Raw genomic sequence first — 26,175 nt, 5'->3', positions numbered from 1 at the left:
CCTCTCGAGTCCCCTCTCGAGTCCCCTCTCGAGTCCCCTCTCGAGTCCCCTCTCAAGTTCCCTCTCAAGTTCCCTCTCGAGTTCCATCTCAAGTCCCCTCTCCAGTCCCTACTCAAGTCCCTTCTCTAGTCCCATCTCAAGTCCCTACTCAAGTCCCTACTCCCTGTCCTGTCCCGTCGAGGGTCCTGCCAACTCCATGCCCTGTGTCGTTGGGGGTTCCGCTGAGAGTCCTGCCAACCCCATGTCCTGTTCTGTTGGAGGTCCCGCCGTGGTTAGTGCTAGATCGTATACCTGCTGGGTTTTATGCGGCGTAAGTGACGTAATAGTGGTCGTGGATGAGACGGCAACTTTTGTTGCGCTCGCGCTCCAACAGACAACAGACAGACACACGTCTGTCAAGGATGCCAAAGCGCAACAAACAGGATGCTTTCACATAAAATATTTCAAACACTGAAGGATTTCGAGGAAGGTTAGCAGACGTGGAAGAAACAACGATCACAAAGTATATTGTGTACAAAAAGGAACAGGTTTTCGGGGAAAATAGTAAGTTTGTAAGGTTAGATCGGAAATTTAAGAAACAACGATGACCAAGTAGCCTACATTGTGTCAGTAATCAAATAAGTATATAAGTATAAGTATAATAATGTATAAGTATGTATGTATATAAGTAGCTAAGTAGTATAAGGGGCTCACAGAACGGCCGGTCGTCAGCGAGCCAGTGCTGGCCGGCTCGGTTCGAGCCGTTAATTTATTCATCTTTTAAACGGTTTCCCCGCAGCGATGCTCCCCCGCCCTCCTGTTGACAGTTCACAAGCGTTCACACCACTAAAATGTTTATTTTGGTGTTCTGTGTTTTAATGCCTACAACAACTGAATTATAGGTTGGTAGTTTCAGCTTTCTACATAACCCATAGATTGATCAAAGCGAAAAATACGTGAAACTTTACTGTACATTCAGCAACAGGTTGAATTATCAGGCGTAAAGTTACTTAAGACATTTCAAATTCAGAGTGTCTTTCCAAATCTAAACTGACCAGTGTTAATGTATATTTTATGGATAAAATATGTATTTTTGTCACAAATGTTTCAATACAGACGTGCAACCTTCACCAGAGAAAAATATATACTGGCAGTTGAAATGTGTACCATATGATGGGGTGCCATTCCAACTCGTCGGCACCAAGATATATGGATGCCACCAGAGAAAGGACAGGTGTACTCTGCAAAAGGAGAAGTACCATGCACAAAAAGAGAAACAAGCGGTATATTTATGAATTGACATGCATTAACAACTTTAAATAATTGGTAAAGGAAAATTAAACAACTATTCGTAATATGACATGCATTATGGCATTCTATGACACATAACACTGTGACACATAACAACATAGGAATCAGCATTATGTAAATACATAAGTCGTTTAAACTTTAGAGGAATAGGAAACACAATTCAATGGCCTCTTCTGAGACAAAATAAAGGGGGATATCCTTCCTTTGTTCACCTACAGAACCCAACCAGCCCACGGTCATGACCTGGCACCAAATTCTTCCTGTTTACTTATTTTAACAGGGGATGGTATATCTGCAAAAATAAATAGACACAAACAGTACAGATGCAGGGGTAATGACATAATGTCCCACTATACTACAGTTATATGAGCAGGACCTACACATATTTTAAAGAAGACAAAAGAAAGAACCATAGAAAAAATGATGTTCTCCACGTTATGGAGAGGAGACCATGAAAATGTCTACATAAATTAATATTGTATTTCTATACACCTTTTTTCTCTTAGCTTGAAGACCATGTCTTCAATGCAAGACGCCATCTTGTACAAAATACGAAGAAGATGGATTGCCCTGCCCAGATAACTGTCAGTCAGGTCATGACATTTCCTGGTTTCAAGGTACAGCACAAGCACAGCACAAGTGCGTTCAATGCTATAATTGCTCTCGTGTCATGATCCCAATAGCCATGTCATTGTTATGTTCCCCAGATTGCAGAGAACAGTAAAGCAAAGAGGAGGGAGCTCTCCGCAGCACTAAAGGCTGTAGTTGCAGCTGATCCTTCAACAGTTGAAGTAGTCATGGAATACCACACATGCTTCACCCCAGAAAGTGACCATCAAAACCATCCAACTGTTGGAGAGGTAACCATGCAACATCTATTCCTTTAGCTGCTGTAAGAAACAAGATGCGAGGTACAATTTGTGCTGTACAAAGAGGACTTTTTTTAGACAGCTTTAAACATCTATAATTACCCTGTTCAACATCATGTACAGGTAGCTGAACTGCGTGAACCGATGGATTCCAGAGTTGAACAACAAATAGTGAAGCTCACCTTGGCTGGTGCCAGAAAGCTCAGTGAGATTAGACGTCACCTGTTCAATTTTGTAAATGACGAGCTGTTCCGGGGGGAGCAGCCACCTCCACGAACACGTCGAAAGTTTTACCCCACAGACAAGGATATCAGGAATATCTTATCAAGAACGAAGGAGGGAATACGTGAATCCAAAAATGACCAGGTCAATCTGCAGGTAATACACTGAGAGTAGAATAGTATTAATATTATTCTAGCCATGCACATTTTTGTGGGTGGTTAATGCACAACTTACATTTGTGACTTCACCAAGCATGGTCAGTTTTTTACATGATACATTGTCCTCTGAATGCAGGTGTAAGTAAGCAAAGCAAAGTAGCAGTATTTGGTTCATATGCAGGGTATGACCAGTTTTCAAAATGCAACTAAAACTTCAAAACTGTTTTTGCCCTGATATGACAACAAATGTTCCTAATGTTTGGGTTATGAGGCTACATGATGATAATGTCCAGTTACACTTTCATTCACAGCTTCTGACCCCCAGATGGTTAGTTGATGACTGCAAAATCAAGTACAGGCCAAGCCAGCTACAGGAGGACGGAACTGTCACAAAGCTGCTGTTTTGTTACCAGACAGCCTGGCAGCGAAGGCTTCTCCACCTGTATGGACAACAGATGTGCCTGCTTGATGCTACTTACCGGATGTGTCGTTACTCTGTTCCCCTCTTCTTCCTATGTGTATGTACAAATGTGTGCTATGCAGTGGTTGGCCTCTTTGTGACCCAGAGTGAGACAACAGCAGATGTCAAAGAAGCCCTCCAGGTGTTTAAGGAGTGGAACCCTGACTGGAGCCCTAGCTACTTCATGGTTGATTTCTCAGAGGTAGAGATCGGTGCCCTGGAGGAAGAGTTTCAAGGTGAAATTGCAGTAACTGTAGAAAGCTGTTAATTCACAGAATATGAAAGGTTAATTAAAAAAAAGGATACATTTGACATAGTATTCCACCAACTTCAAAAATATAATCATTTACATGCAAATGTATGCAACAATCTACTTCAAAATATAATGAAGTCATCACCTCCACTGACAGAGATGTATATTTTGTCGCGTATACTATGTAATAGCAACGCGACAAAATAAAATGACAACATGGTGCAGATAATATATCTCTTATATGTTATCCAGGTTCGAAGGTGCTTCTCTGCGACTTCCATAGGGAGAAAGCTTGGGTTGAATGGTGCAGGAAGAAAGATCATGGAGTGAGCAACGCACAAGACAGTCTCCTACCGCTTCTGAGAAGCATTGCAGCGGCTTCAACTCCAGAGGAGTTCGGCACACGCCTTTGCAACCTGCAGGAGGCCAAAGTCTGGAAAGACAATGACAAAGTGAGGGCGTGGTTTTCAAATAAGTGGCTCCCAGAGGCTAAGGTGTGTATCAAGTTGAAATATTATATTTACTTTTATATTATATTTATTATATAATTTGTTGAATTTGAAGAGTCTTCCTTTTAATTTTTTTTGTCTTTTTTTGTCTTGTGTAGAGATGGGTGCACGTGTTTCGGGATGAAGATCTCAAGGTGGCCATCTACACCAACAATGGGGTGGAAAGACTAAATTAAACCCTAAAGTATTCTCATCTTGAAGGTTATAAGAACTGCAGCCTCAGTGAAATGCTCACTGTGTTGGTAACTGACTTCCTACCAAGGACATATCGGAAGTGAGCTAAACAATTATTACTATGATTATACGTATATATATATTTATATATACATACACACATACACACCAACACACACATTTATATATATATATATATATATATATATATATATATATATATATATAAATGTAATGTTTGATAGCTTTGTTTCCAACATATTTGTTTGATGTTGTTCATTGTTACATATGTTTCTGAGACAATTGTATTATCAAATACCATATCTATATGTCAAAGAAAGCAAACTGTCACAGAGAGACTTCTAAGATATTGTTCTCTTCTCTTATTGAAGGTACATTGAACTGAACGTCAAGTACTCCTCAGTCTACAGAAGGTACAATGAGAACATGCCAAAGTTCTTAAAAGACAGACCAAGAAGTGTAGCAGACCATGTGATGTCAAGGCTTACAGAAGCCCAGTTTTATGAGGCGAATGACGTTGTTGCAAAGAGCAATGGCATGTTCCATGTCAAAAGCCAAAGTCATCCTTGCACACAGCACAACATCAACTTTGGTGAAAGTATCATCATGCCATCGTGCACCTGCAAAGACTGGGCAAAGCACAAGTTGCCCTTCAAGCACTTCTGTGCTGTTTTTAATCATGTGCATGAATGGGGTTGGGAGAAACTGGCATCTAATTACAGGGATAACTCCCTCTTCTCCCTGGATAATGCATGTCTGGGGCAGACTTCCTGTGAGAGGGATGGCAGCGGCAGATCAGACATCACAGATCATACATATACACCGGTATCAGTGGAAATGCAGTCACCATGTAACGCTTTGACCGAAAGGAAAAGACCAAGAAAGGTTAAACAAAGAAGGGAACGTGCCAGTCTCTTGCGTGAGATTACTGACTTAACATACCATCTGCAAGATGAAGATTACCTTAAAACGCTAACTGACCAACTGACCGAGATCTTGGAAGATGTGAAGCTACACACTCCACATGATCAGAGCCTTCCTCTGACGTTCACACCTAAGAAAAGGAAGAAGGAGATGGCCAACCTACCTGTGAAAACCGTGCCACAAAAGCACCCATTCACAAAAAGGGTAGGCTGCGTTGCAGAAGCTATGAGGTTGAACTTCCGGGTCAGCATGAATTTGAAATGAACTTTGTAAAATATTTAACTGTACAGTTCGGCATTCATATCTTTATTATTATTAAATCACATATTGTTGTTATATATTGTACAATGTGCAATTTGACTTTTTATGTAAATATTGTTATTTTATTGCACATTTTAACTTTAACTTCTTATTTATCCATACATATTTGTATTATATTTAATTGCAACTTGTATTGCAACATTTTTACTTTAACTCTGTAAGGTTACATTATCCTTTTAGTCTTTTTATTTATCTTGTATTGCACATTGTTATTCTTACTTCCTATGTTAATGTACATCTTTTAATTGTATTTTATTATATCTTTGTTGTATTGCCCTCTTTTACTTTCACTTCTTATTTCAACATAAATATTGTTATTTAAAATCATATTGAACATTTCTGCTTTCATTTCTTGTTTGTTTTATATGTGTATATACATACAGTATGGTTATTTTATTTTGCATTGCCAATTTTTGATTTTACTTCCTATAGTTACATTAATCTTTTTATTATATTTTTATTATCTTGAAATTCACACTTTTACTTCTTGTGTATATATACATTTAGCTATGTATTAAGTATGTTATTTTGTTTGTTCTAAAATTGAGCAACTGTCACAAAACAACATTTCCTCCACAGGATAATGAAATTATTCTGATTTAACTTCCATGATGAAATACTGGTCAGATATCCACCAGATCTTTTAGTGATTTTTGTCTCTTGGAGAAATTAAATCGCAACATCCAATAGAAAAGTTCAAAACACAAATACACAACCGAAAATAAGAAATGTAATACTATAATATAAAGAGATGGACGAATTAATTTCAATAAACATGTGAAAACTAAATCATACAGGTTTTAAGGGGTTTATTTGTGTGAAGACGGCAGCAGCCAGTAAGTAAAGGGCGTCGTCTCTTGTCCTCGGTGGCAGATTACGTCACTTCCGCCTAAAACCCAGGAGGTATACAATCTAGCACTAACCGTCCTGCCGTCACCTGTCCCGACGGGGGTCCTGCCTACTCCTTGCCCTGTTGCGTTGGTGGTCCAATCGACACCAGCCCTTGCTCCATCCGGGGTCCCATTGACACCAGCCTATGTCATGTCCAGGATCCCGTCTACGCCTGTCCCACCGGCTCCGGTTCCTGTCCGGCCGACACCGGGTCCTGCCCAGCCTCCGGAGTTGTCCCGTCGTCGCCTTCTTGCCCGTCCTGAGTTCCCCAGCCGCGGTCTTCGCCCTCGAGCCCGGCCCCCTGAGAGCCGCGGTCTTCGCCGTCCGCCCGAGACCCCTTCCTGGTCCTCTGCCGTGCCCCTGGGCTGTCTGTTTTTCAGATTACATATCTTGTATCTCAATAGAAAATTGTTGTTTATTGAACAAGTACATTTACACTGATATCTCTTTCTGGAATTGAAATCAAGTCCTTTCGTGTGTCTTTGGATACATTTCTTGCAGCAGCAACTTAAACAATTTTTTCGATTAAATTCAACCCCCTTCTAGCCGCGCTAAAATCAGCAGAAATGGCTGTTCTAAAGTTCAGTATCTGTTTATTCACTACACACCATGCTGTGATTTTTCCTACCATGGGATTATTGCCCTCTGATAATGCTTCAAAAGCATCCTCGGTTTCCTTGCTGCTGTTTGTCATATAAAGAAAGGAATGGAACTGAGGCGATTGGATATCATTTGGTAAGCACATGCAATGTAGCTTCTGTATCCTGCCATTCTTTCTCTATCACTCTGAAACAAACCTAAGGCAATATTACTGCTGCTGTATTCTTGAAACACACTGAAACAGATCACTGTTCAATTGTAGTGTTGTGTTGGTAGAGGTACTGGCCACCAGAAATGTTCCTAGAAGAGAAAATGTGCAACATCAATTCAATAAATATTTATAGAAACTCTGTAACACTACTACATTGCAGTGGCGGCCGGCCCATAGGGGCTCTTCCCACATTCTAGATTGTCATTAAAAAATACTTTAATTTTATACATTTTTTTTTATGAACAGAGTATATTATATAGTTGGTGTCAGTTAACCTGTGAAGCCCGCGGGGGCTGCAGGCTTTTTCTTCACGAAACTGTGTCTCAGGGCTTCTTAACATTTAACAAACTATGAATGTGTCATACCCACCTAACGGGAAGTAACTCTGCTAACTGACCATACGAACCATTTTTACCGAAACAAAGCACATGTCTCACAAGAAGCATCTAAATGAGCCCTTAGCGAAATCGGGCTAATGCTATCTCTGCTCACAACTCACAAAAACGATCTTTTATATTTCGTACTATCTGCACAAACGACATATCATCTGACAACTGAGATTCCACAGATTCCATTGGTATAAGTCTCATCACTGCACGGCCAGAACTCACTGAGCGAGCAGCCAGAACAGAGCAAGAAAACAACATCAGTTTTCAAAACCATAACAATAATTACGCCTTACCTTTGCTGTTTTGTGATCGAAAGTTGTGTTCAAGGGAATAAAAACGCTGCTCAAGGTTAATCCAATGTCTCTGTGTCACTTTAACATGTAATTACGGAGAGAGACAAGTTCCGCCAACGAGCCCAGAGACATGATGAAACAATTGCACAGTACGTCTCTGCGCTACGTGAAATGCTCGTTTTTTGTGAATTTGGAAATGCCGAACAGGATATACTGCATGATCAGATTGTGGAAAAAGCCTACAGTGGACGCATACGTTAACGCTTGCTGCTAGAAGACAAACTGACACTGAATAAAGCCATTCAGATTGCAAATCAGGTGGAAACGGCGGCGCGCAACGTGGCCGAATTCTCCAACAGTGAAGTGCCTGTGAGAGAGATCAGCGCGCCAAAATGGGAACAAAAACGTCCCGCTGCAAGTAAACAAAGGAAAGGTGAGAGAAAGTCTGAGCAAGCACGAAGATGTTACAGATGTGATTCAGATAAACATATTGCCAATTCCACACAATGCCCTGCTACAAACAAAATATGCAAATCCTGTGGAAAAACTGGGCATGTTGCCAAAGTGTGTCGTTCAGAACAAAAACGTGAAGTGAGGTAGGTCGTTATTCCAGAACTGACTGTTTTATTGCTGAATAATACTGCCCCAAAAGAGAAGAAAATAATGTGCACTGTAGATTTGGGACTTTCTCCTGCTAACCAGTCATTTGAGATGATAGTAGATACTGGTTCTTCAGTGTCACTGCTGCCTGCTCATGTGTACGAGACCTACTTCAGTCACATACCACTGAAACCTACAAAGGTTCCTCTAGTCACATACTCAAGACAGAGAATCCCAGTACTAGGGAAACTGCATTTACGTGCATTCCATAACGGAAATACTGCCTCAGCTACCCTTTTCATTGTGAAGTCAGGTTCAATACTGCTGGGCCTGGACCTGTTTGAGGCACTGGAAATGGTCATCATGAGAAACAGAGTGGTACTGAAGTCAGAGCAGACAGTCAGAGAGATAACAACCCCACCTGCAACTCCTACTACACCGACACCTACTTCATCTGCACCTGTTAATACAGCTTTACCTATGGGCTGTGTTAGGAATGTTGTACACAAAGTAAAAGTGAAAGATGATGTGAAGCCTGTTCAGCAGAAATTGAGAAGGCTTCCGTTCTCAGTCAGAGATGCTGTTTCTGCAGAGTTAAAGCGCCTTCTTGATGCTGACATCATTGAAAAAATAGATGCCTCTCCCTGGGTATCACCGATCGTTGTGATTCTACGAAAAAAACTCATCTAAAATAAGGATGTGTACAGACCTCAGGGAGCCTAACAAGGCCGTCATAATGGATTGCTACCCCATTCCACACATGGAGGAGCTCTTCTCAGAACAGCTACCATATTCTCAACCCTCGACCTGGCTAATGCATACTACCAGCTTCCACTGCATGAGGACAGCAGAGATCTGACTGCTTTCATTACTCACGAGGGACTCTTCAGGTACAAGCGAGTTTGCTATGGGTTAGCATCAGCACCCTCAACGTTTCAGAAGATGATGTCCATGGTGCTGAAAGATTTACCTGGAGTGCAGGCATATCTGGATGATATCATCGTTTACTCCTCATGAAGCATGAAACCCGCCTGAAAGCTGTACTGTACCGACTGCAGGAAGCTGGATTAAGTCTTAACACAGATAAATGCAAATTCTTCCAGGACAAACTAACGTATCTAGGACACAGCATAACCAAGGAAGGTCTGCTGCCAAACGATGACCACATTGCAGCTATTCAGGATGCTCCATCACCCAGTGATCCAGTGACTCTCAGGTATTTTCTTGGCCTAACATCGTGGTACTACAAGTTCATACAGAACCATGCAACTGTGGTGGAACATAATAGAATATAATATGTCCCAGCTTTGGTGTTTGCTGAAGGGGCTTTGCATGACCAGCACATACACCTCAGGGAACTACTGTAAGTTCACTAACCCTCTCTTCCATTGGTTACATTTGTATCTTTGGGATGATGGCTCCATAATGATCTTTAACTGATGGGGTTAGGGAACAGGAGCACTAGCACAAAAGCCCCACATAATATGATATTTGTATTGACTTAATTGTTGGCTTTTTATGTTTTTGTATTTTCAACTAATTCAACCTGTACTTTGTAATCATTATCTATCTTACTTTATTGGGAAGTTTAATTTGGTTCCAGCTCCCATAGCCAGCTCCCCAATAAGAACACAGGGCCAATTCCAAAGACTAATTAAAAGAGTTTCCAAAACATTAAAACTGCAAAAAGACACTGTAATGTCCAAATACTCATTGCTCCACATGTGCATATATATCGGAAATATGTGTGATATTAAACTTAAGCTGCAGCTTCAATCCTCTGTCGTGGTCTACATGGATGTGTTCAGGCACAAAAAAAAAAACCTCTTGTAAACTGTCTGTTTTTAAATAAAGCTTCAAATCAGCAACATAAAATAAGGCAAATTACGCATTGTCTGCAGCCTTAAAAAAAACCTCTGTGAAATAATTCAAAGTGGTTTTGCAGGGATAAAAATACATTGCTATATGACTTCTCAGTTGCTTTCTTTAACCTGTGGGATATTTACACTTCAAACATGTCTACCTTCCAACATCCGTTATTCCTGGCAGGGTTGGGTTTTCTGAGCCCCTTGAAGAAAATAAGGCAGAGCTGTTTGGATCATCCACCCTCCCTCTGGATGTATGTAGTGCCAAATATCATGTTCAAAAAAGTGAAAAAATTGTAAACAATATGTTTGTGGAATTGCTAAGGATAATTAGTTGGATAATAACAGGCCTATTACTTAATCTAACCTAACATTGCTTATCAAATGACAATCCAACCTGTTCTACTGATATGTTGTACTGCATACATATTTATCAGATATCATATGCCTAAAATGTTAACCAAGTTTCCATAGGAATATAAGAGGTGACAGTATTAGTAGTTAATATCACTACTCTGATCCCTTTATGGCTCTCAGAAGAGCCATTACAGGTAGAATCGGAAAAGGCAATGGAGTATAACATTGCCATTATTCACCTTTGAATGCAGTAAGTGAGGAATTTCAATTTATCCGGCAGAGGTGCAGTTGTCGCAATGTAATTACAATTTTAACGGGAGTGAATTGTTAGTCTATTTGAGACAACGGTAATGACTTCACAAATGACTGAATAAAAAAAGAGTAATCTATTCTCCGGAACTTATTTTTTCCCTCTGTTTCAACTACACGTGGAACGCTATTTACCATTGGGTGTTTTGTTTCTATTTGAAATATCCATTCATAACACACTTTGAAATATAAGTATGTGTTACAAAAAGGTTCGATGGAAAAACTAGGAATTAAATAAGATGGCTAGAGTCACGAAAAATGTATCCTTAGGTGCTTTTATTGACAGCCAACATGCTGAAAAACCACAAAGTAACCAGGATTTTACAGGAAGAAAACAAAAACCTCATATATACTTTACAGGTCGAGGACATATAACTGGTACCTCTCTGCTCTACAGCCACAGTCAGACTCCCCCCAAAACACTTGTGGCCAGGGTTATATACATGTTAAGCCCCTCCCCATAGGATAATCCACTATGTATACCCCTAACCAATGTCATTCTAATCTACAAACACATTCACAATGCAAGACAAATTACCCAAACACACCAAATCAAAATAGGTCAACATATTATCTCTTTCTGACCACAGAAGGCCCAAACAATAACATTTGTATACTCGCAAGAAAAGTGCCACCCGCGCCCATGCACTACATGGTATGCTCCAATTAAGCACAGGTGTTCCCACTGATTGAGCCTCTACTTAAGGCCGCTTCTTTCTGTTGCTCTGTTTGGCCTTCACAACCTTGAAGGAGAGGGTAAGCAGGTTACTTGCAAAAAGACTTCCAATAAATTAGTTTTGAACAAACAATGACTTGGGTTTTATTTTATCAATGTGTGTTACCCTCAGTGTGCCTTTTACCATGCCCCTATGCCAACTGTGATGAAGGCTTCTTCTTCACATTACCACCCTCCTCTCCTACATCAACGATGTTTGGCAGCCTTGACAGGTAGTCTGCGGTGACGTTTTCCTTGCCTGCTTTGTGCCACACACAGCACTTGAACGGTTGTAGTTCAAGATACCATCTAGTCACCCTGGCGTTCCGGTCCTTCATGGTCTGAATCCATGTCAAGGCTCTATGGTCCGTCTGTAGGTCGAATTCCCTCCCGAGTAGGTAGTACCTTAGGCTGTCCAATGCCCACTTGATTGCCAGACACTCCTTCTCGATGGTGGAGTACCGGGTTTCACGGGGCAGAAGTTTCCTGCTGAGATACAACACTGGACGTTCCTCTCCTGGTTCTCCCTGAGCCAGCACTGCACCGATGCCCACTCCAGAGGCATCCACCTGAACCAGGAAGCGTCTTTTGAAGTCAGGACTCTGCAGTACCGGAGACGAGCACAGTTTTTTCTTCAACTCCTGGAAAGCCCTTTCACACTCTTCATTCCATTCCACAGGATTCCGAGCAGCCTTGCACGTGAGGTTGGTCAATGGAACTGCTAGAGTGGCAAACTGAGGAATGAAACGTCGATACCATCCAACCAGGCCAAGAAAGGACCGTACTTGTTTCTTGGTACGAAGTCTCGGACTGTTCAGGACGGCCTCAACTTTGTCCACCTGCGACAGCAGAGGAGAGATGATGTTGGCTGCTTCTTTCCTCCCATGCTTTAAGGAGATTGACATGATAAGTCTGCTTTTTTTTCTTTTTTCTCCGGGTGCAAGATCTCATAAGTCGTAGGCCCCATCTTTCTTAACACTTCAAACGGTCCCTGCCATTTGGCCAGTAGCTTGCTAGAGGAAGAAGGCAAGAGTAACAAAACCTTTTGACCTGGTTTGAACTCACGGTTGTGTGCTTGCTGGTCGTACCATCGTTTCTGAGTCTTCTGGGCATCCATTAAATTGAGCCTGGCCTCCTCTCGGTACTGATCCAACCGGTCCCTGATCTGGAGGACATTCTGCAAAATACCCTGCCCTTCTGCCTTTTTGTCTGTTACCTTTTCCTCCCAGTTACGTTTCAACAGATCCAAGGGCCCTTGGACTGGCCAGCCGTAGAGTAGCTCGAACGGGGAAAATCCGGTGGACGCTTGAGGCACTTCCCTGTAGGCAAAGAGTAGAAAGGGTAACCACTTATCCCAGTCTTTTCCAGTATCAGATACGAACTTCTTTAGCATCCTCTTGAGGGTTTGGTTAAACCTTTCAACAAGTCCGTCAGTCTCTGGGTGGTAAGGAGTCGTCTTGATAGCTTTTATCCCCAACTCCTTATGCAGTTGACCCATCAGGCGTGATGTGAAGTTGGTTCCCTGGTCCGTCAGAATTTCCTCAGGGATTCCTACACGAGAAAACAGCTGGACAAGAGCACTGATCAACTTTGGGGTGGTTATAGACCGGAGAGGAAAAGCTTCAGGAAACCGAGTAGCATAGTCACATACCACAAGAATGTACTGGTATCCTGTTGAGCTTTTTTCCAGGGGCCCCACAATGTCCATGGCAATCCGCCTGAATGGGGTTGTTATCACCGGCATGGTTTGGAAGGGTGCTCGGTTTGATTTGCGGAGAGGACAAGTTTTCTGACACTCTGGGCATGTTTTACAATATTTCTGCACATCAGTGTACATTGAAGGCCAAAAGAACCTAGAGGCAAGTCTGAGATACGTCTTATAGTGACCTAGATGTCCTGCCCATGGAAGTATGTGTGCAAGGTGTACACTGTAAAAAAATATTTTGGATTTTAGTTCCTTTAACTCATTTATGTGAGTCAGGTCACCTACATTTGGCCAAAAAGTTGAGACAACTAGAAACGTCAAGTTTGAATCCATTCAACTTGTCTGTGAAATTAAAATAGTACACTCAATTCAGAATGATGAGTTTGCTCAGCTTTTGCACATGCGCAGAACACTGCCCCTGCAAAATTGTGTGTGTCAACCCGTGCATCCAGCATCCTCCCTCACCTCATGGAACAAATTGAAAACTAAGCCTGCGCGGTGCGGTTGAAATTGTGAAGAATTAGAAGAAGAATTACAAAAGGTGAGTTAATAATTGCTTTTTTCCGAGTTTAATGTTCAAATGTACCTATATATGTATAACGTTTATTAGAGGCTAAACCTAACTAGCCACGGTGGCCGTGTTTCCCCTCTTAGTTAGTGTAGCTAGCTAACGTTAGCTAGCAAGTGAATTCAGTCGTTGCAAGAGCCAAAATGGGGGTTTCAGAATGGTTTAGTTTCCTGGGATATATTCAAGATTCAACATCTGTATTGGCCATGTACATGCTTCACACATACTAGGAATTTGTATAGGGCAGTGGTTCTCAAACTTTTTCACCTGGCCAGCTACTTTCAAAATGACCAACGGTTAACTGGGTGGGGTTGCTATGGCGTTTACTAGGGATGCTCCGATCAAACAAAACAACAAATTATTACATTCAAACTAACTACTTATAGATGAAGTACATCATTCAAAAGTTTAGATTCACTTTGGATAATAACACGGGAGAAACGGAGGCTCTATTTTCCTCTCTCTTCCGACAGCCAGTCAGTTTCAGACTCATGCAGCTCGCTAATCCGGTAATGAGTGACGAATAAACATATTTATAACTAGTTTAGCTTGTTCCAGAGGTAGATAAAAATAGTTAAGTGTGTTAGGTCTAACTTGTGTGTGTGTGTGTGTTCCGCTCAACGGTCCCTCACAACAGGAGGAGCTGCGGCGGTGATCATGTAGAGCTGCGTGTGGCGGAGGTTGAAAGCAGATGGCCAGCATTGTTTTCAGAAAGACAAGTGAGTATAAAGCTTTCACATGTACACCCCCTCTTTATAATTGAAGAATAATTTTAAAGAATTGTTTATTTGTCATTAGGGGTGCAACAACTAATCGACTTAATCGATTAAAATCGATTACCAAATTAGTTGGCAACTAATTCAGTCGTCGATTCGTTGGTGACGTCATCACATGTGTTCTACACCCCGTTAAACTCCAACGTTATCGCTCTTTTTTATCGATACAGGAGACATTTAAAACATATGTCATATGTATTATTGCTACATAAACATTATATCGCAGTCTTAGTGTCGCCAACTCCGTTTCTAATATGCAATATGACTATAAAATGCGTCTATAATGTATTTTCGATCTTCCCAACTCAGACGAGAGATCTCTCCCCCGCCTGCTTGCGAGGGGGCGGGGCAGTTTACACACACGCAGCTGCTACATGCATGCAACACACACACATGGAGGAGATGGTGGAGAGAACGCGCTCCGAAGTGTGGTTAAACTTTAGCCGTCTCGATGTGAACAATGCTCGTTACCAAAAGTGCAATAACAGTTTATCATGTAAGGGTAACGTTTCCACGTCAGGTGTTATGTATGCTAGCAGCAACACACAGAGTTAACTCAGTTATAAAAACATGGGTTAATGATTAGAGGTAACAGAGTTATTTATTTTGTTAAAGTTTCAGCTATTCTGTTTACAGTTCTGTCATCACATTATTTAATATGATTTGTTAAAACATTGTTGTTTCTTTTGATGCGAAATATTATTTATTTAATTTAAATAAAAAGCAATGTTAGTTTTGTTCACAATTTGTTTAGTTAGTTTACCTTATTTCTTGTCAAAAGAACCGTTAATAGCCTACTATCGTTAAAAGGACCGGATCGATAAGCAGTATCGATATAAGTAGTAGTACAGTTAAAACCTTAACGAGCCGATTAATCGATTAATCGTTTCATTAATCGATAGATTAATCGATTATCAAATTAGTCGTTTGTTGCAGCCCTATTTGTCATACAGCTTTGACACATCAACACATGCGTGCAGTGGGAGGCGACACATCAACACAAAAACACATGTACAATGAAATGTGCTCTGCTTTTCACCCATCTGTGCTGTCCTTCGTCCAAGGGCAGCCAGGAGCAGTGGGTGTCTGCAGGGGCCGCTCCCTGTCCAATCTTGAGTCAGGGACGAACAGGAGAGCAATCTATTCTTCTGAATGTTTTAATATTGGGGTTCTGTTTTGGTCCTTACAGATTGCTGCTGAGTTCACGCGTCTTGTGGCTGCTGACCTCCCCAAGTCCTTTCTTTCTGGACTCGACCGGCATTTGCCAAGACTGCTCGAGTTGTACAAAGCACGAGAGAGACGCGACACAAAGATTCACCGTCTGCTGGAGTCTGAAGTAAGTCAAGAAGTTGCTGTTAGATTGCTGCTAGACCGCCCCGTTAATACAGTGATGTCTTTACATGCCGGAGACCAAACTCTTTTATTTTTTATCTCGGTGAACATTTTAGTTTTTGAAAGACTAGCTAATAAATATGGATTGAAGCAGAATATTTTGTTTGATAAAAACATGTTGTCTATGATGAAAATTAATACATCTATCTTTTTTACAATAAATGTTGACTTTTGGACTTTACAATGCCATAAAAACACATCCAAGCAACACATTAATGTAACAGATCACATGTAATATAGTCAGATCTATCGTGCTCTAGGTGGGCAGTGATATATAAGCCTATTCATTTAGCATTCACACAGTCGGTGATATTTTGCCAGCTGTCCTTTCTGCATTTGTCCGTTTAAACTGTGTTGCTTTTAGCCGGTTTATGATTTTAACTTCTTGGTTCTTACGATCCGCGAGCACCATGCTGTGATTGGTCAGTAGGCGGCGCTTTTGTACGAGTTGATCTGATATCACGAACATAACCTGCTCCGGAGCAGGTTAGGCATTCAGCATAAGTTACCGCGTTGATCTATCCCAGTAAGAAGTGAACCACCTTCGTAGTACAGAAAACCCAGGGTTAAACCTGAAGTGACCTCGCTAACCTCAAATCCTGCTTCGTAGTACAGGCCCCTGGTCTGTCTAGTTTATTTTCTTGATGCCTGTTTTGATGTTTTTGCAGAACTCCAACCAGAACAGAAGGTCTGCAGCACTTCTTGGACTGCCATATTTCATGAAGGATCCCTCCAACTTCATCAAGTTCTGCGAGGTACGTTTCAAACTTAATAAGAGATGAGTTCCTTAGTGTTAATGTAGCACCCACCTTGACAGGCCATGTTCTTGCAGATGAATTTCATCTGTTGCCATCAGGGCGTAGATATGCTCTACCTGCTCTTAAGACTAATCGCTTTTCAAAATCATTCATCCCCTCTGTACTCAAACTTATACATTCTTGGTAGGTTTTTTAACTTGACTATTTATTTATTTATTTATTTATTGTGATGCTATGAAACTACTTATCGTGTAAATTGGAATGATCCACATCTCTGCCCCCGGGTGTATCTATCTGTGTGTTTTTCTTCCTGTATGTTCCTCCCTGTACATGACATAAGCTGCTCACAACCAATTGCCCCTTGCGGGATTAATAAAGTTGTTGATTGATTGATTAGTTATTCAATGTTTTCTGATATAATTCAGGTCACTGACTCAGAGGAGGCGGCAGCTGTAAACGGAGTGGATGTTGGCGTACTGATCGTCACTGAAGAACGGGAGCCGGCAGCCCTACCAAGGAATATTGCGGATGTTGCTGTGATCCTGGAGGGGCGCATTGTTTTGCGCAAGCTGCGAGATGTACCAACCGGCTTTGCTGTGCTGATGGGCATACTTTACAGCCTCAACATTGATTATCCTAAGGGACTGAAAAATACCTTTGAGGTCATTCAGAAGGTAATCATGGACATTGGGGGAGGCCCCTGCTCTGCTCGGGCTCATGGACTGCGAAACAAATTGCTTCAGGGAACAATATAGAGATGTGGTTCCCTTCCCTGTCTGGGTTCCACCTTAAGGTTATTTAATGTGGTTATTTGATGTGCTGCACAACTCCAAGGCAGCCAGCAAGACTTGTTCTGTTCCAGCTAAACTGCATTACAAATGTTTAACAATTTCCATTTAAACAGGGTGCTGGATTTTCCCTCTGTTGTTAATTTTGGAATTATATGTTAGCTTGTTATTTTATGAAATGATAATATATCTGTCAAGTATAGAGTGCCACAGTGACGCGTCCTAAAACCCGGAAGTAAGCTGCACATGGGTTCCTTCGACAAAAAGCAATGCAATTTCTCCATAGGATTTTGGAAAATAGCTCGAAATAAGGTCTGTGGTTGAAACACGTTTAAGAGACAGATCACGTTTTGTTCAGCCGGATAATCTCCACATGTCTACCCTATTTATATAATTTTCTAATCATAAATATAATCGATAGATTTATGATTGATAGATTTATGATTAGAAAATCATGAAAGTAGGGTAAACATGATATTATCCGGCTGAACAAAATTTGATCCGTCTCTTAAATGTGTCTCAACCACACACCTTATTTCGAGCTAGTTTCCAAAATTCTATGGAGAAATTGCATTGCTTTTTGTCGAAGGAACCGGAAGGAGTTTACATCCGAGTTTTAGGACGCGTCACTGTGGCACTCTATACATGTTTATACAGATTCGGTTAAAGGCACAACTTTTCATTGTTTATCCACGTAAATATGAACCAATACAATATCTGTTTGCTGAACTGTAGCATGTTTTTAAGTTTGGCTTGTTTGCAGTTGGATAGATGTTTCAAAGAAAGGCGTTGCCTTTAAACATATATTACTCGAGGCATAGTTCGTTGTTCTATTAATAATGTGCTGCTGATGTTCCGCCTTGAGCTACTGCACTTTCAACAAAGTTACTACATTATGAATAAATGTATGTTTTTGATTGTTAATTGTTTCAGAAATTCACTTCACCAGTTTGAAAATGTTGGATTCGGTAGCCAGAGCAATTGTTAATTCAAAAAAGTTTTCTGAATTTAAGATTGCTAGATCAGACAACTTTCTATGTTCACTGAACATAAAGTCAAGTTTAAACCACTTTAATAACTTTGTTGGTACTGCTAAAACGAATAAGTTGATGAGACTTAGGGTAGTCTATCAATTGAACTAATTATTCTAAGTTTAAGACACTTAAGGGTGAGTTGAGAGAATTTGAGAAAAGTTGTTGATGCAACAAAAATATTTGTTCATTTGACAAAAAAAAAGAAGTTCACCGAATGGTTTACTTGCTTTATTTATAGTCCTGTGAACTTGGTTTTTTAAGTTGGAGAAATGTAATGGAGAGTTGAAATGACTTGATATCCTTTCCTGGCTAAACTTAATTGAGAGTTGAATTTACTTGAGATACTTTCCTGGCCCTAATCAAAATTTTAAGGCAACAGGGTTACAAATTATTTTAAGTTGAGTCAACTTGTATTTTTTTACAGTGTAGTACTAGGGATCTACAGCTACCTGGCACAACTAATCTCCTGCCGTCTTGCTCTTCCCCCTCATAAAGCAGGTCATTGTGGAGAAAGTATGCTGCACCACCTACTAGAGCGGTTTGATTGGCTGAATTTAACACCTTGGTTAGCACAGACTTTAACAAGGGATCAGACTGTTGCAATATGGTCATATTCTCTGGTATTTCCCACTTTACATTTGACAAAGCATTGCCAGGCATTTCCCCAGGTACAGGTGACCAAGCGTGTTTCTCTAACCGCCGTTGCCGACGTGTTTTCCTTGGTGCTTTTGTTCCAGCACTGCACAGACTACCACATAAGTCTGGCAGAGGCTGGACACCAGGATTTGCTTGGGCTTTTGCCTGTGACCGTGTCACTACGAAACATGCATTTTCTGTCCTGACAAGGGTTCATAGACATGTTTAGTACTGCTAAGGAGATCATATAGAATAGGCAAATCCCTCCCCAACAGCATCTCAACAGGTACACTTTCAATTACCCCCATGTTTAACAGATACCTTTGGCCTTCTACATCAACTGTAAGCTCTACCTGTGGTTCTGGCTTGCAATCACCATGTACACATAACACATCTGTCTGCTGGTTGTAGTCAATAGCACAAGGCACACAACTTTTCCTAATGAATGACATGGAGCTTTCAGAGTCAAGGAGAGCAGTTATCATTTTACCATTAACTTTTACCGGGATCACTTTACATCCTCCTTCCCTGTCTTGACAGCCAATCTCCTCACCCTTTCTGGGCACATAACACAGTCCTGTCAGTTTTGGCTTCTTCAGGGGGCAATCTGACGCTTTGTGTCCCTGCTGCTGACAATGATAACATACAAAAGGTTTAGTCCCTGACTGAGCAGAGGGTCCCCTGTTACCTTGACCAGTCTTTGGAAAGTTGTCCCTTTGGTGGTTCCAGTCCCTGGTTTCATCCCGCGTTGGAACTGCATGGCCAACTTGGATGCTATAAGACCATCCTCCGGTTCATGTTCTTTTACCCACGTACGAGTATCTGGAGGAAGCACCTGCAGCAGCTGCTCCAGGATGATAGTCTCCCCCATCTGTTCTTTACTCTTCTGCTCCGGTCGCATCCAGCGACGATAGAGCCCTTTCAACCGGTGGTATGATTCTGTCGGTGTCTCCCCCGGTGGCGATGAGGTGGCCCGGAACCGCTGACGATAGGTCTCTGGAGAGATGTCAAATTTGACCAACAGCGCCTCCCTCAGATCTGGGTAGTAGTTGGACATGTCTTCATCCATCGCTGTGTAGGCCTCCAGGGCTTTGCCAGTTAGCAAAGGGACAAGTCGACAGGCCCATTCCTCCCTTGGCCACTGCCATGTCTTTGCCATGCGTTCGAAGCATAGAAGGTAATTTTCAATGTCTTCACCATTTTGATACACTGGCATCTTTGGCTCCTTACGATGAACTGCCGCTACACCCCCAGAAGGATTACCAAATCTGTCAGGAGAAGACATCAATGAAGGCCCAACGTCAACGTGTGGACCCCCCCAGTAGCGATGTACAGGCTGCTGGGAGTCCTCAACTGAGACCCGCAGGCCCCTGAACTCCTCCTGTAGGATATCATCTCTCCTCTGCTGAGCCGCTATGAAGTCCCTGACAATATTTACAATGTCACCGGTTGAGAGACCCGCTCCTGGAGATGGCCCAGGTTGCCGCTGCTGGATTTTCGGTTTTGCCCCTTGGGTTTCAAAACCAATTGATAGTCCTTCTTCCTCTGACGTCACAGCTGTGTCCCATTCCTCATCCTTCTTCAAAAAAAGTTTTCGCTCAGAGCGTAGTCCAGTTCGTTTTTTAACAACACATCCATTTTTGCGACTGGCCATGCAACTTCTGACACAATATGTTACAAAAAGGTTCGATGGAAAAACTAGGAATTAAATAAGATGGCTAGAGTCACGAAAAATGTATCCTTAGGTGCTTTTATTGACAGCGAACATGCTGAAAAACCACAAAGTAACCAGGATTTTACAGGAAGAAAACAAAAACCTCATATATACTTTACAGGTCGAGGACATATAACTGGTACCTCTCTGCTCTACAGCCACAGTCAGACTCCCCCCAAAACACTTGTGGCCAGGGTTTTATACATGTTAAGCCCCTCCCAATAGGATAATCCACTATGTATACCCCTAACCAATGTCATTATAATCTACAAACACATTCACAATGCAAGACAAATTACCCAAACACACCAAATCAAAATAGGTCAACATATTATCTCTTTCTGACCACAGAAGGCCCAAACAATAACATTTGTATACTCGCAAGAAAAGTGCCACCCGCGCCCATGCACTACATGGTATGCTCCAATTGAGCACAGGTGTTCCCACTGATTGAGCCTCTACTTAAGGCTGCTTCTTTCTGTTGCTCTGTTTGGCCTTCACAACCTTGAAGGAGAGGGTAAGCAGGTTACTTGCAAAAAGACTTCCAATAAATTAGTTTTGAACAAACAATGACTTGGGTTTTATTTTATCAATGTGTGTTACCCTCAGTGTGCCTTTTACCATGCCTCTATGCCAACTGTGATGAAGGCTTCTTCTTCACAGTATGAGAGTAGGCCTGTCACAATAATACATTTTGTTGGACGATACATTTTCCCGGAAATGATTGCGATACACGATAATATTGTCGGCACCATTGTAAGCCCATTTTAGACCACTGACATAATGATAATATATAATAATAATAATTCAAGTACATCATTTTTTATTGAACATTCAACATTGCAAATTAAATGTGAAATAATATTTAAATATATAAATTATATATAATAAATAAAACAAATTAATTAAATTATAAAACATTTATTAAATAAATCACACACAACCAAAACAATAAATTAAATAGACTCAGGCTGGAAAAAGTGCTCTCTTTTCGCCAAAACACGCAATTGCATTTGTGAAAATGCAGTAGTAAAAATTTCAATTTAAAAAATAAATAAAGTAAGTCTGGAAGGTGGGGGCTCTCCATCTCCAGGTGCCATGTTTGCTCCCAGCTGGGAAAACGGAATGGGGTGGTTGTGTTTCAGGTGCAGTTTAAAGTTGGTCGTATTGCTAGCTTATGTTGCTACCTAAAACAAATGCGACATACCGGCTCCTTCAAGTCCGTAGGTTCGCCTCGTTGATTTGACTTAATTCCAAAATATTCCCACACTGGAGATGTGGAATTAGGTTTTGCAACCAATTCCATTTAACTTAAAATTTCCCTCGAGTAAGTCACACGTCTTAGTCTCCTGCTTGTCTCTATATTATTAATTTGGCTGCTACACTGTTGCATGCGGAGTGTCCTGACCTGGGCCCTGTCTCAGGTCGACTATTTTCATTTCCTCGCTCCTCGGTCCTTGGTCTCACCGGAAGTTGATTTGTCTGCGCCATCTTGAGTACCGTCCCATGGCTCTTATTTCTGCCGGAGGACCGAGGATCGAGGAGCGATAATGGAGGAGCGATAATGGAGGAACCACCAGTCCATCCTCCGATGAAATCCTCAGATACTCGCCCCGCCCCCTTACTGTGTATCCCTCACTGATTGGACGATGCAGTGCATGCACTGATCTCATGCTTCTTGACATGAGAGCAGTACCCCAGCGGAGTGAAGAAAATAAATGAAACTCACAAGAGTCACTCCTCAGTTTATACTGTGTTTTGTTTCAATTCATGTATCATTTAGTTACAAATATGTGATATATCTGAACAACAAAGTGGTCAAAAATCATTTTATTCATTTGTTGGAAACATTTTCATGATCGCTTTTTTCGTTTTACATGTTCATTTATTGTCATTTCCATTCAGTCAGTCATTAAGTGCTATTAAAATGTTAATGTGCTACATATCCACACAAACAAACAAAGTGTCCAATGAATGTTAATCTAACTGGGTTTTGATAGATAACATATCTCTTTTTCTTCTCTGAATTATTTTATTTCTATTGTGTACTCTAATCAATATTAATCAAACTATTGTTCGTTTATACATTTTAAGAATGGCGTTTATCTTTTTTGAGAATTAGTTCTTATTTTATTTTTATTTATTGGGGTCTGCAACAGATGATACAAATGTTTGTGTCAGTAAATGTGTACTAACAGAGGCGGGGGTGTGTGGAAATAACGGGGACAGAGCTGGCTGCTGTCAGACGATCAGCTGTGCCGCGTCATCACAAACGGACGTCGCTTCACGTGACGCTCCGGAGGAAAGGACATCCCAATTTCCCTGCTTCTCGTGGTTACCTTGAGTCCCTCCATGCTTCCCTGGTGGGAGGGACTAGACGCAGGGAAACGACGCAAGTGAGGGAAGCAAGGAATCCATTTAACCGACCTGAGACGGGGCCCTGGCTGTGTGAGAGCCCCGCCCCTCACAGCGCGCCGGGCCGGTGTGTTCGGGGTCCGTCGCTTACCAATGACGTCACGCATTGTGATTGGCTGTACGGTAATCGCACGCTGATTGGTGTAACTAGGGGCGCTGACTAGGGTATACCGGTATACCGGGGATAACGGGTCACAACCGTGAGAGACCTGTTATCATTCAGGAAACGACAGTGAAGCATCTGGGGTGTTTTCTCCACATAACTACTCACGTCACTGTCACTAGTATTTATTTATACATACTAGGGCTTGAATAATTAAAATAACGTGTTATAGCAGGAAGTTTAATACGGTGTAATTCTGGTATATTCATTTTTAATGTCATCTGATATACGTGTGTTTTTGTATATAGTCATGTGTTAAATTTGAATGGACAAAGTACATTTTTTCCTCTTAATTATAGAGAGGTTTTTTATATATTCCTGAAACAATGTCCCCTTTTTAGTAAAAGTAGATTAGCGCAATAGTCTTTTCTTCCACTTTTATGTATAATCAAAAGGGTGGTTTTTTGGCTATTTGTGAGTAGGTAAGGTACAGTACAGCATGTGATTTCTGCCTTGAGTAAAATGATTACCCGTTGATAAGTATTTTTCAGTGGTTTATATATATATATATAGAAATTGTTATTGATTGGGATAAACCCCTTGAGATGCACCATCTCGTCTTCAAGGGGGTCCCGACAATAGCAACAACTTACAGACATAAACAAAAAGACCAAATGCAATACATGACACACAAGACAAACCACATACAGTCTGTTAAGTAAAATTCAAGCAATGCATACAATCATTACAATTTGAGACAGTCAAGCAAATCAGTTTCATCAATATCAGTTTCATTAATAACAAGTACAGACCAGTTGAAAGTGAGATGATAATGCATGTTTAAATAAACCCAATGATGCAAGAGATCTAATGGCAGCAGGTAAAGTATTCCAGTCAGTTGGGGCTTTGAACATGAACGCTCTTCTGCCAATCAATTTTTTTGCAGAGGGGACAGAGAAATAAATCTGAACAGAATGTCTAACTTGATGATTTGGTGAGTAAGGTACAAAATATTGCTTTAAATAAGGGGGATAGTTAAGATAAATGCATTTAAATATCAGCTGAAGCCAATGCGTGTGTCTTCTTACATTTAAAGAAGGCCATTTAAGTTGGTTATACATTGTGCAGTGATGTGTACGAAAAGGACAACCAAGAACAAATCTGCATAGTCTATTGTAGGCTATGTTGAGTGGAGTGTTGATATCCAGCATGCATTAGCTAAGAAACGATAAGGATGTTAAGTGTTAGTTAATGAGAGAAATGTATGTGCGTTCATTTCCTGCAAGACTCCTAAAGAGCATGAGACGATTGGGTCACACACAATTAGAGAGACAATGGTCCTTCTGATTCTGGGTGAGCTGACTTCGGGTGGAAGGAAGTTCAGAGATGGCCTGAGGGTATGAGGACAGTTAATCTTTGTTGGTTAGCTGGTCCTGAGGAGGTCATGAGATGATGACGGTTAAATCTATACAAGCATAGCTTTCATAAAGAAAAACATGTGACTGTTGTGTGATAAGCTACATGATAAGATGAGTGTTCATTCTGTCAAAGAGTCCTCTGTCTGTGAAATTATATTACTCCAATGCATGACAAGGGGGACTGCCTCAGGGTAGACACACACACACACACACACACACACACAGGAGATGGAGCAACAGATGGAGTTAACAACTGCTGAGTCATTGCCTAGGGTTCGCCCAGAAGTGAAACTGGCCAATGGAGAACTACCAGCTCACTGTCTTGGGCTCGCGCAGAAGTGAAACCGACCAATGGAAAACTGCCAACTCACTGGCTAGCTCGCCCAGAAGTGAACTCGCCAATAACAAATAGCTAGAGAGGATGAACCGACACAACTCCTCCCACAGAATGTGTATTTAAGCTGTAACATTCTTATGCTCGATGCTGTCTTCCTGACTGGCTGTTGTGGTACGTATATCACACGGTGGTAGGAAATGAGCCCGGAGTACTGTTGCAGTGCTCTGTATGGTGTATTGTGTCTTTTACCATTAAAACAGATTATTGTTGAAAATGTTATCCTGGTGCTTTTAAATTCCTTCCTTTTATGATTTAAAACCAGCTCATCAAAAGGACACGCGGAGCCGAGGTGGGATTCAGACCACTCGCATCTCCAACAGGCTGTACCCAAATATCAGAATATTCGTTGGAGTAGCCTACTATTCGGATAGTCGTTTTGTTTTTTTTGTTTTTTTTCAAATTGAATTTATTGAAATCTCCAATATCAACGTAAGAGCTTGTGCCTCTTCGGGGGGTGCTAAAATGTAACCATAAACGTTATTGTTTACTTTCTCCGTCTTTATATGTAGATATTACTTTTCTCCGTTAATCTCCTTCACGTTGTTTCCATAGCAACAACAACTTCCTGTCAACAGCGCTACCTCTCCTTCAAAATAAAAGCATGTCCATAAATAGGAAGCCAAGCCAAATTACACTTAAGACATATACAACTGCAACGAAAGTAACAAACACAATGCGATATCCTTTTCAATTTCAAAGAACACAAATTGGGTTACATTAACAAATAACTATAAAACAACAATACTGTAGAATAACAAAATGAATGCCGTGAATACACCGAAATACACGTGTTGAAGCGGTTCGCTGCTGATAACTACTTAATTCTTAATTAATTCACTGGATTTGGGTCCGGTCACTCTATGAGATTATTGCTTCATCATAAGTTAACTGTTGGGTGTGGGTGTCAAAAAGTAGCTGGCAAGTCATGTTTTTATTTACCAAGAGATAGACCTGCATTGCTACACAGTCACACAATGTTTGATAGGTAACAGTGTATTTTGTTATATGGGAACCTGTTGCGGTGGGGTGTGTTAAAGGGT

At 41.2% G+C, this 26,175-nt stretch overlaps 1 protein-coding gene and 1 pseudogene across 23 annotated transcripts in view; one reads left to right on the top strand and one right to left on the bottom strand.

Moving 5' to 3' along the window:
- LOC117559802 overlaps positions 1-26,175 on the bottom strand; it is an 86,723-nt gene that overhangs the window by 4,723 nt on the left and 55,825 nt on the right. For 12 of the 23 annotated variants that reach the window (XM_034236463.1, XM_034236471.1, XM_034236475.1 and 9 more), the window contains one exon: positions 18,927-21,306. The exons of 1 other annotated variant lie outside the window; for it this stretch is intronic. In XM_034236463.1, coding sequence (XP_034092354.1) covers positions 19,684-20,742 — 1,059 coding nt within the window. In that variant the 5' untranslated portion in view covers positions 20,743-21,306 and the 3' untranslated portion in view covers positions 18,927-19,683. Of the gene's footprint in view, positions 1-147; positions 3,217-18,926; positions 21,307-26,175 lie in introns of those variants that run through there. 10 more of the 23 variants (XM_034236486.1, XM_034236490.1, XM_034236488.1 and 7 more) reach the window with 6 other exon arrangements.
- LOC117559808 lies at positions 1,193-5,144 on the top strand (annotated as a pseudogene).

This window comes from Gymnodraco acuticeps, unplaced genomic scaffold (assembly GCF_902827175.1).
Source record: "Gymnodraco acuticeps unplaced genomic scaffold, fGymAcu1.1, whole genome shotgun sequence".
Lineage (NCBI taxonomy): Eukaryota > Metazoa > Chordata > Actinopteri > Perciformes > Bathydraconidae > Gymnodraco > Gymnodraco acuticeps.
The sequence above is the reverse complement of the archived record's forward strand: the minus strand, read 5'-3'. Positions and strand labels throughout refer to the sequence as shown.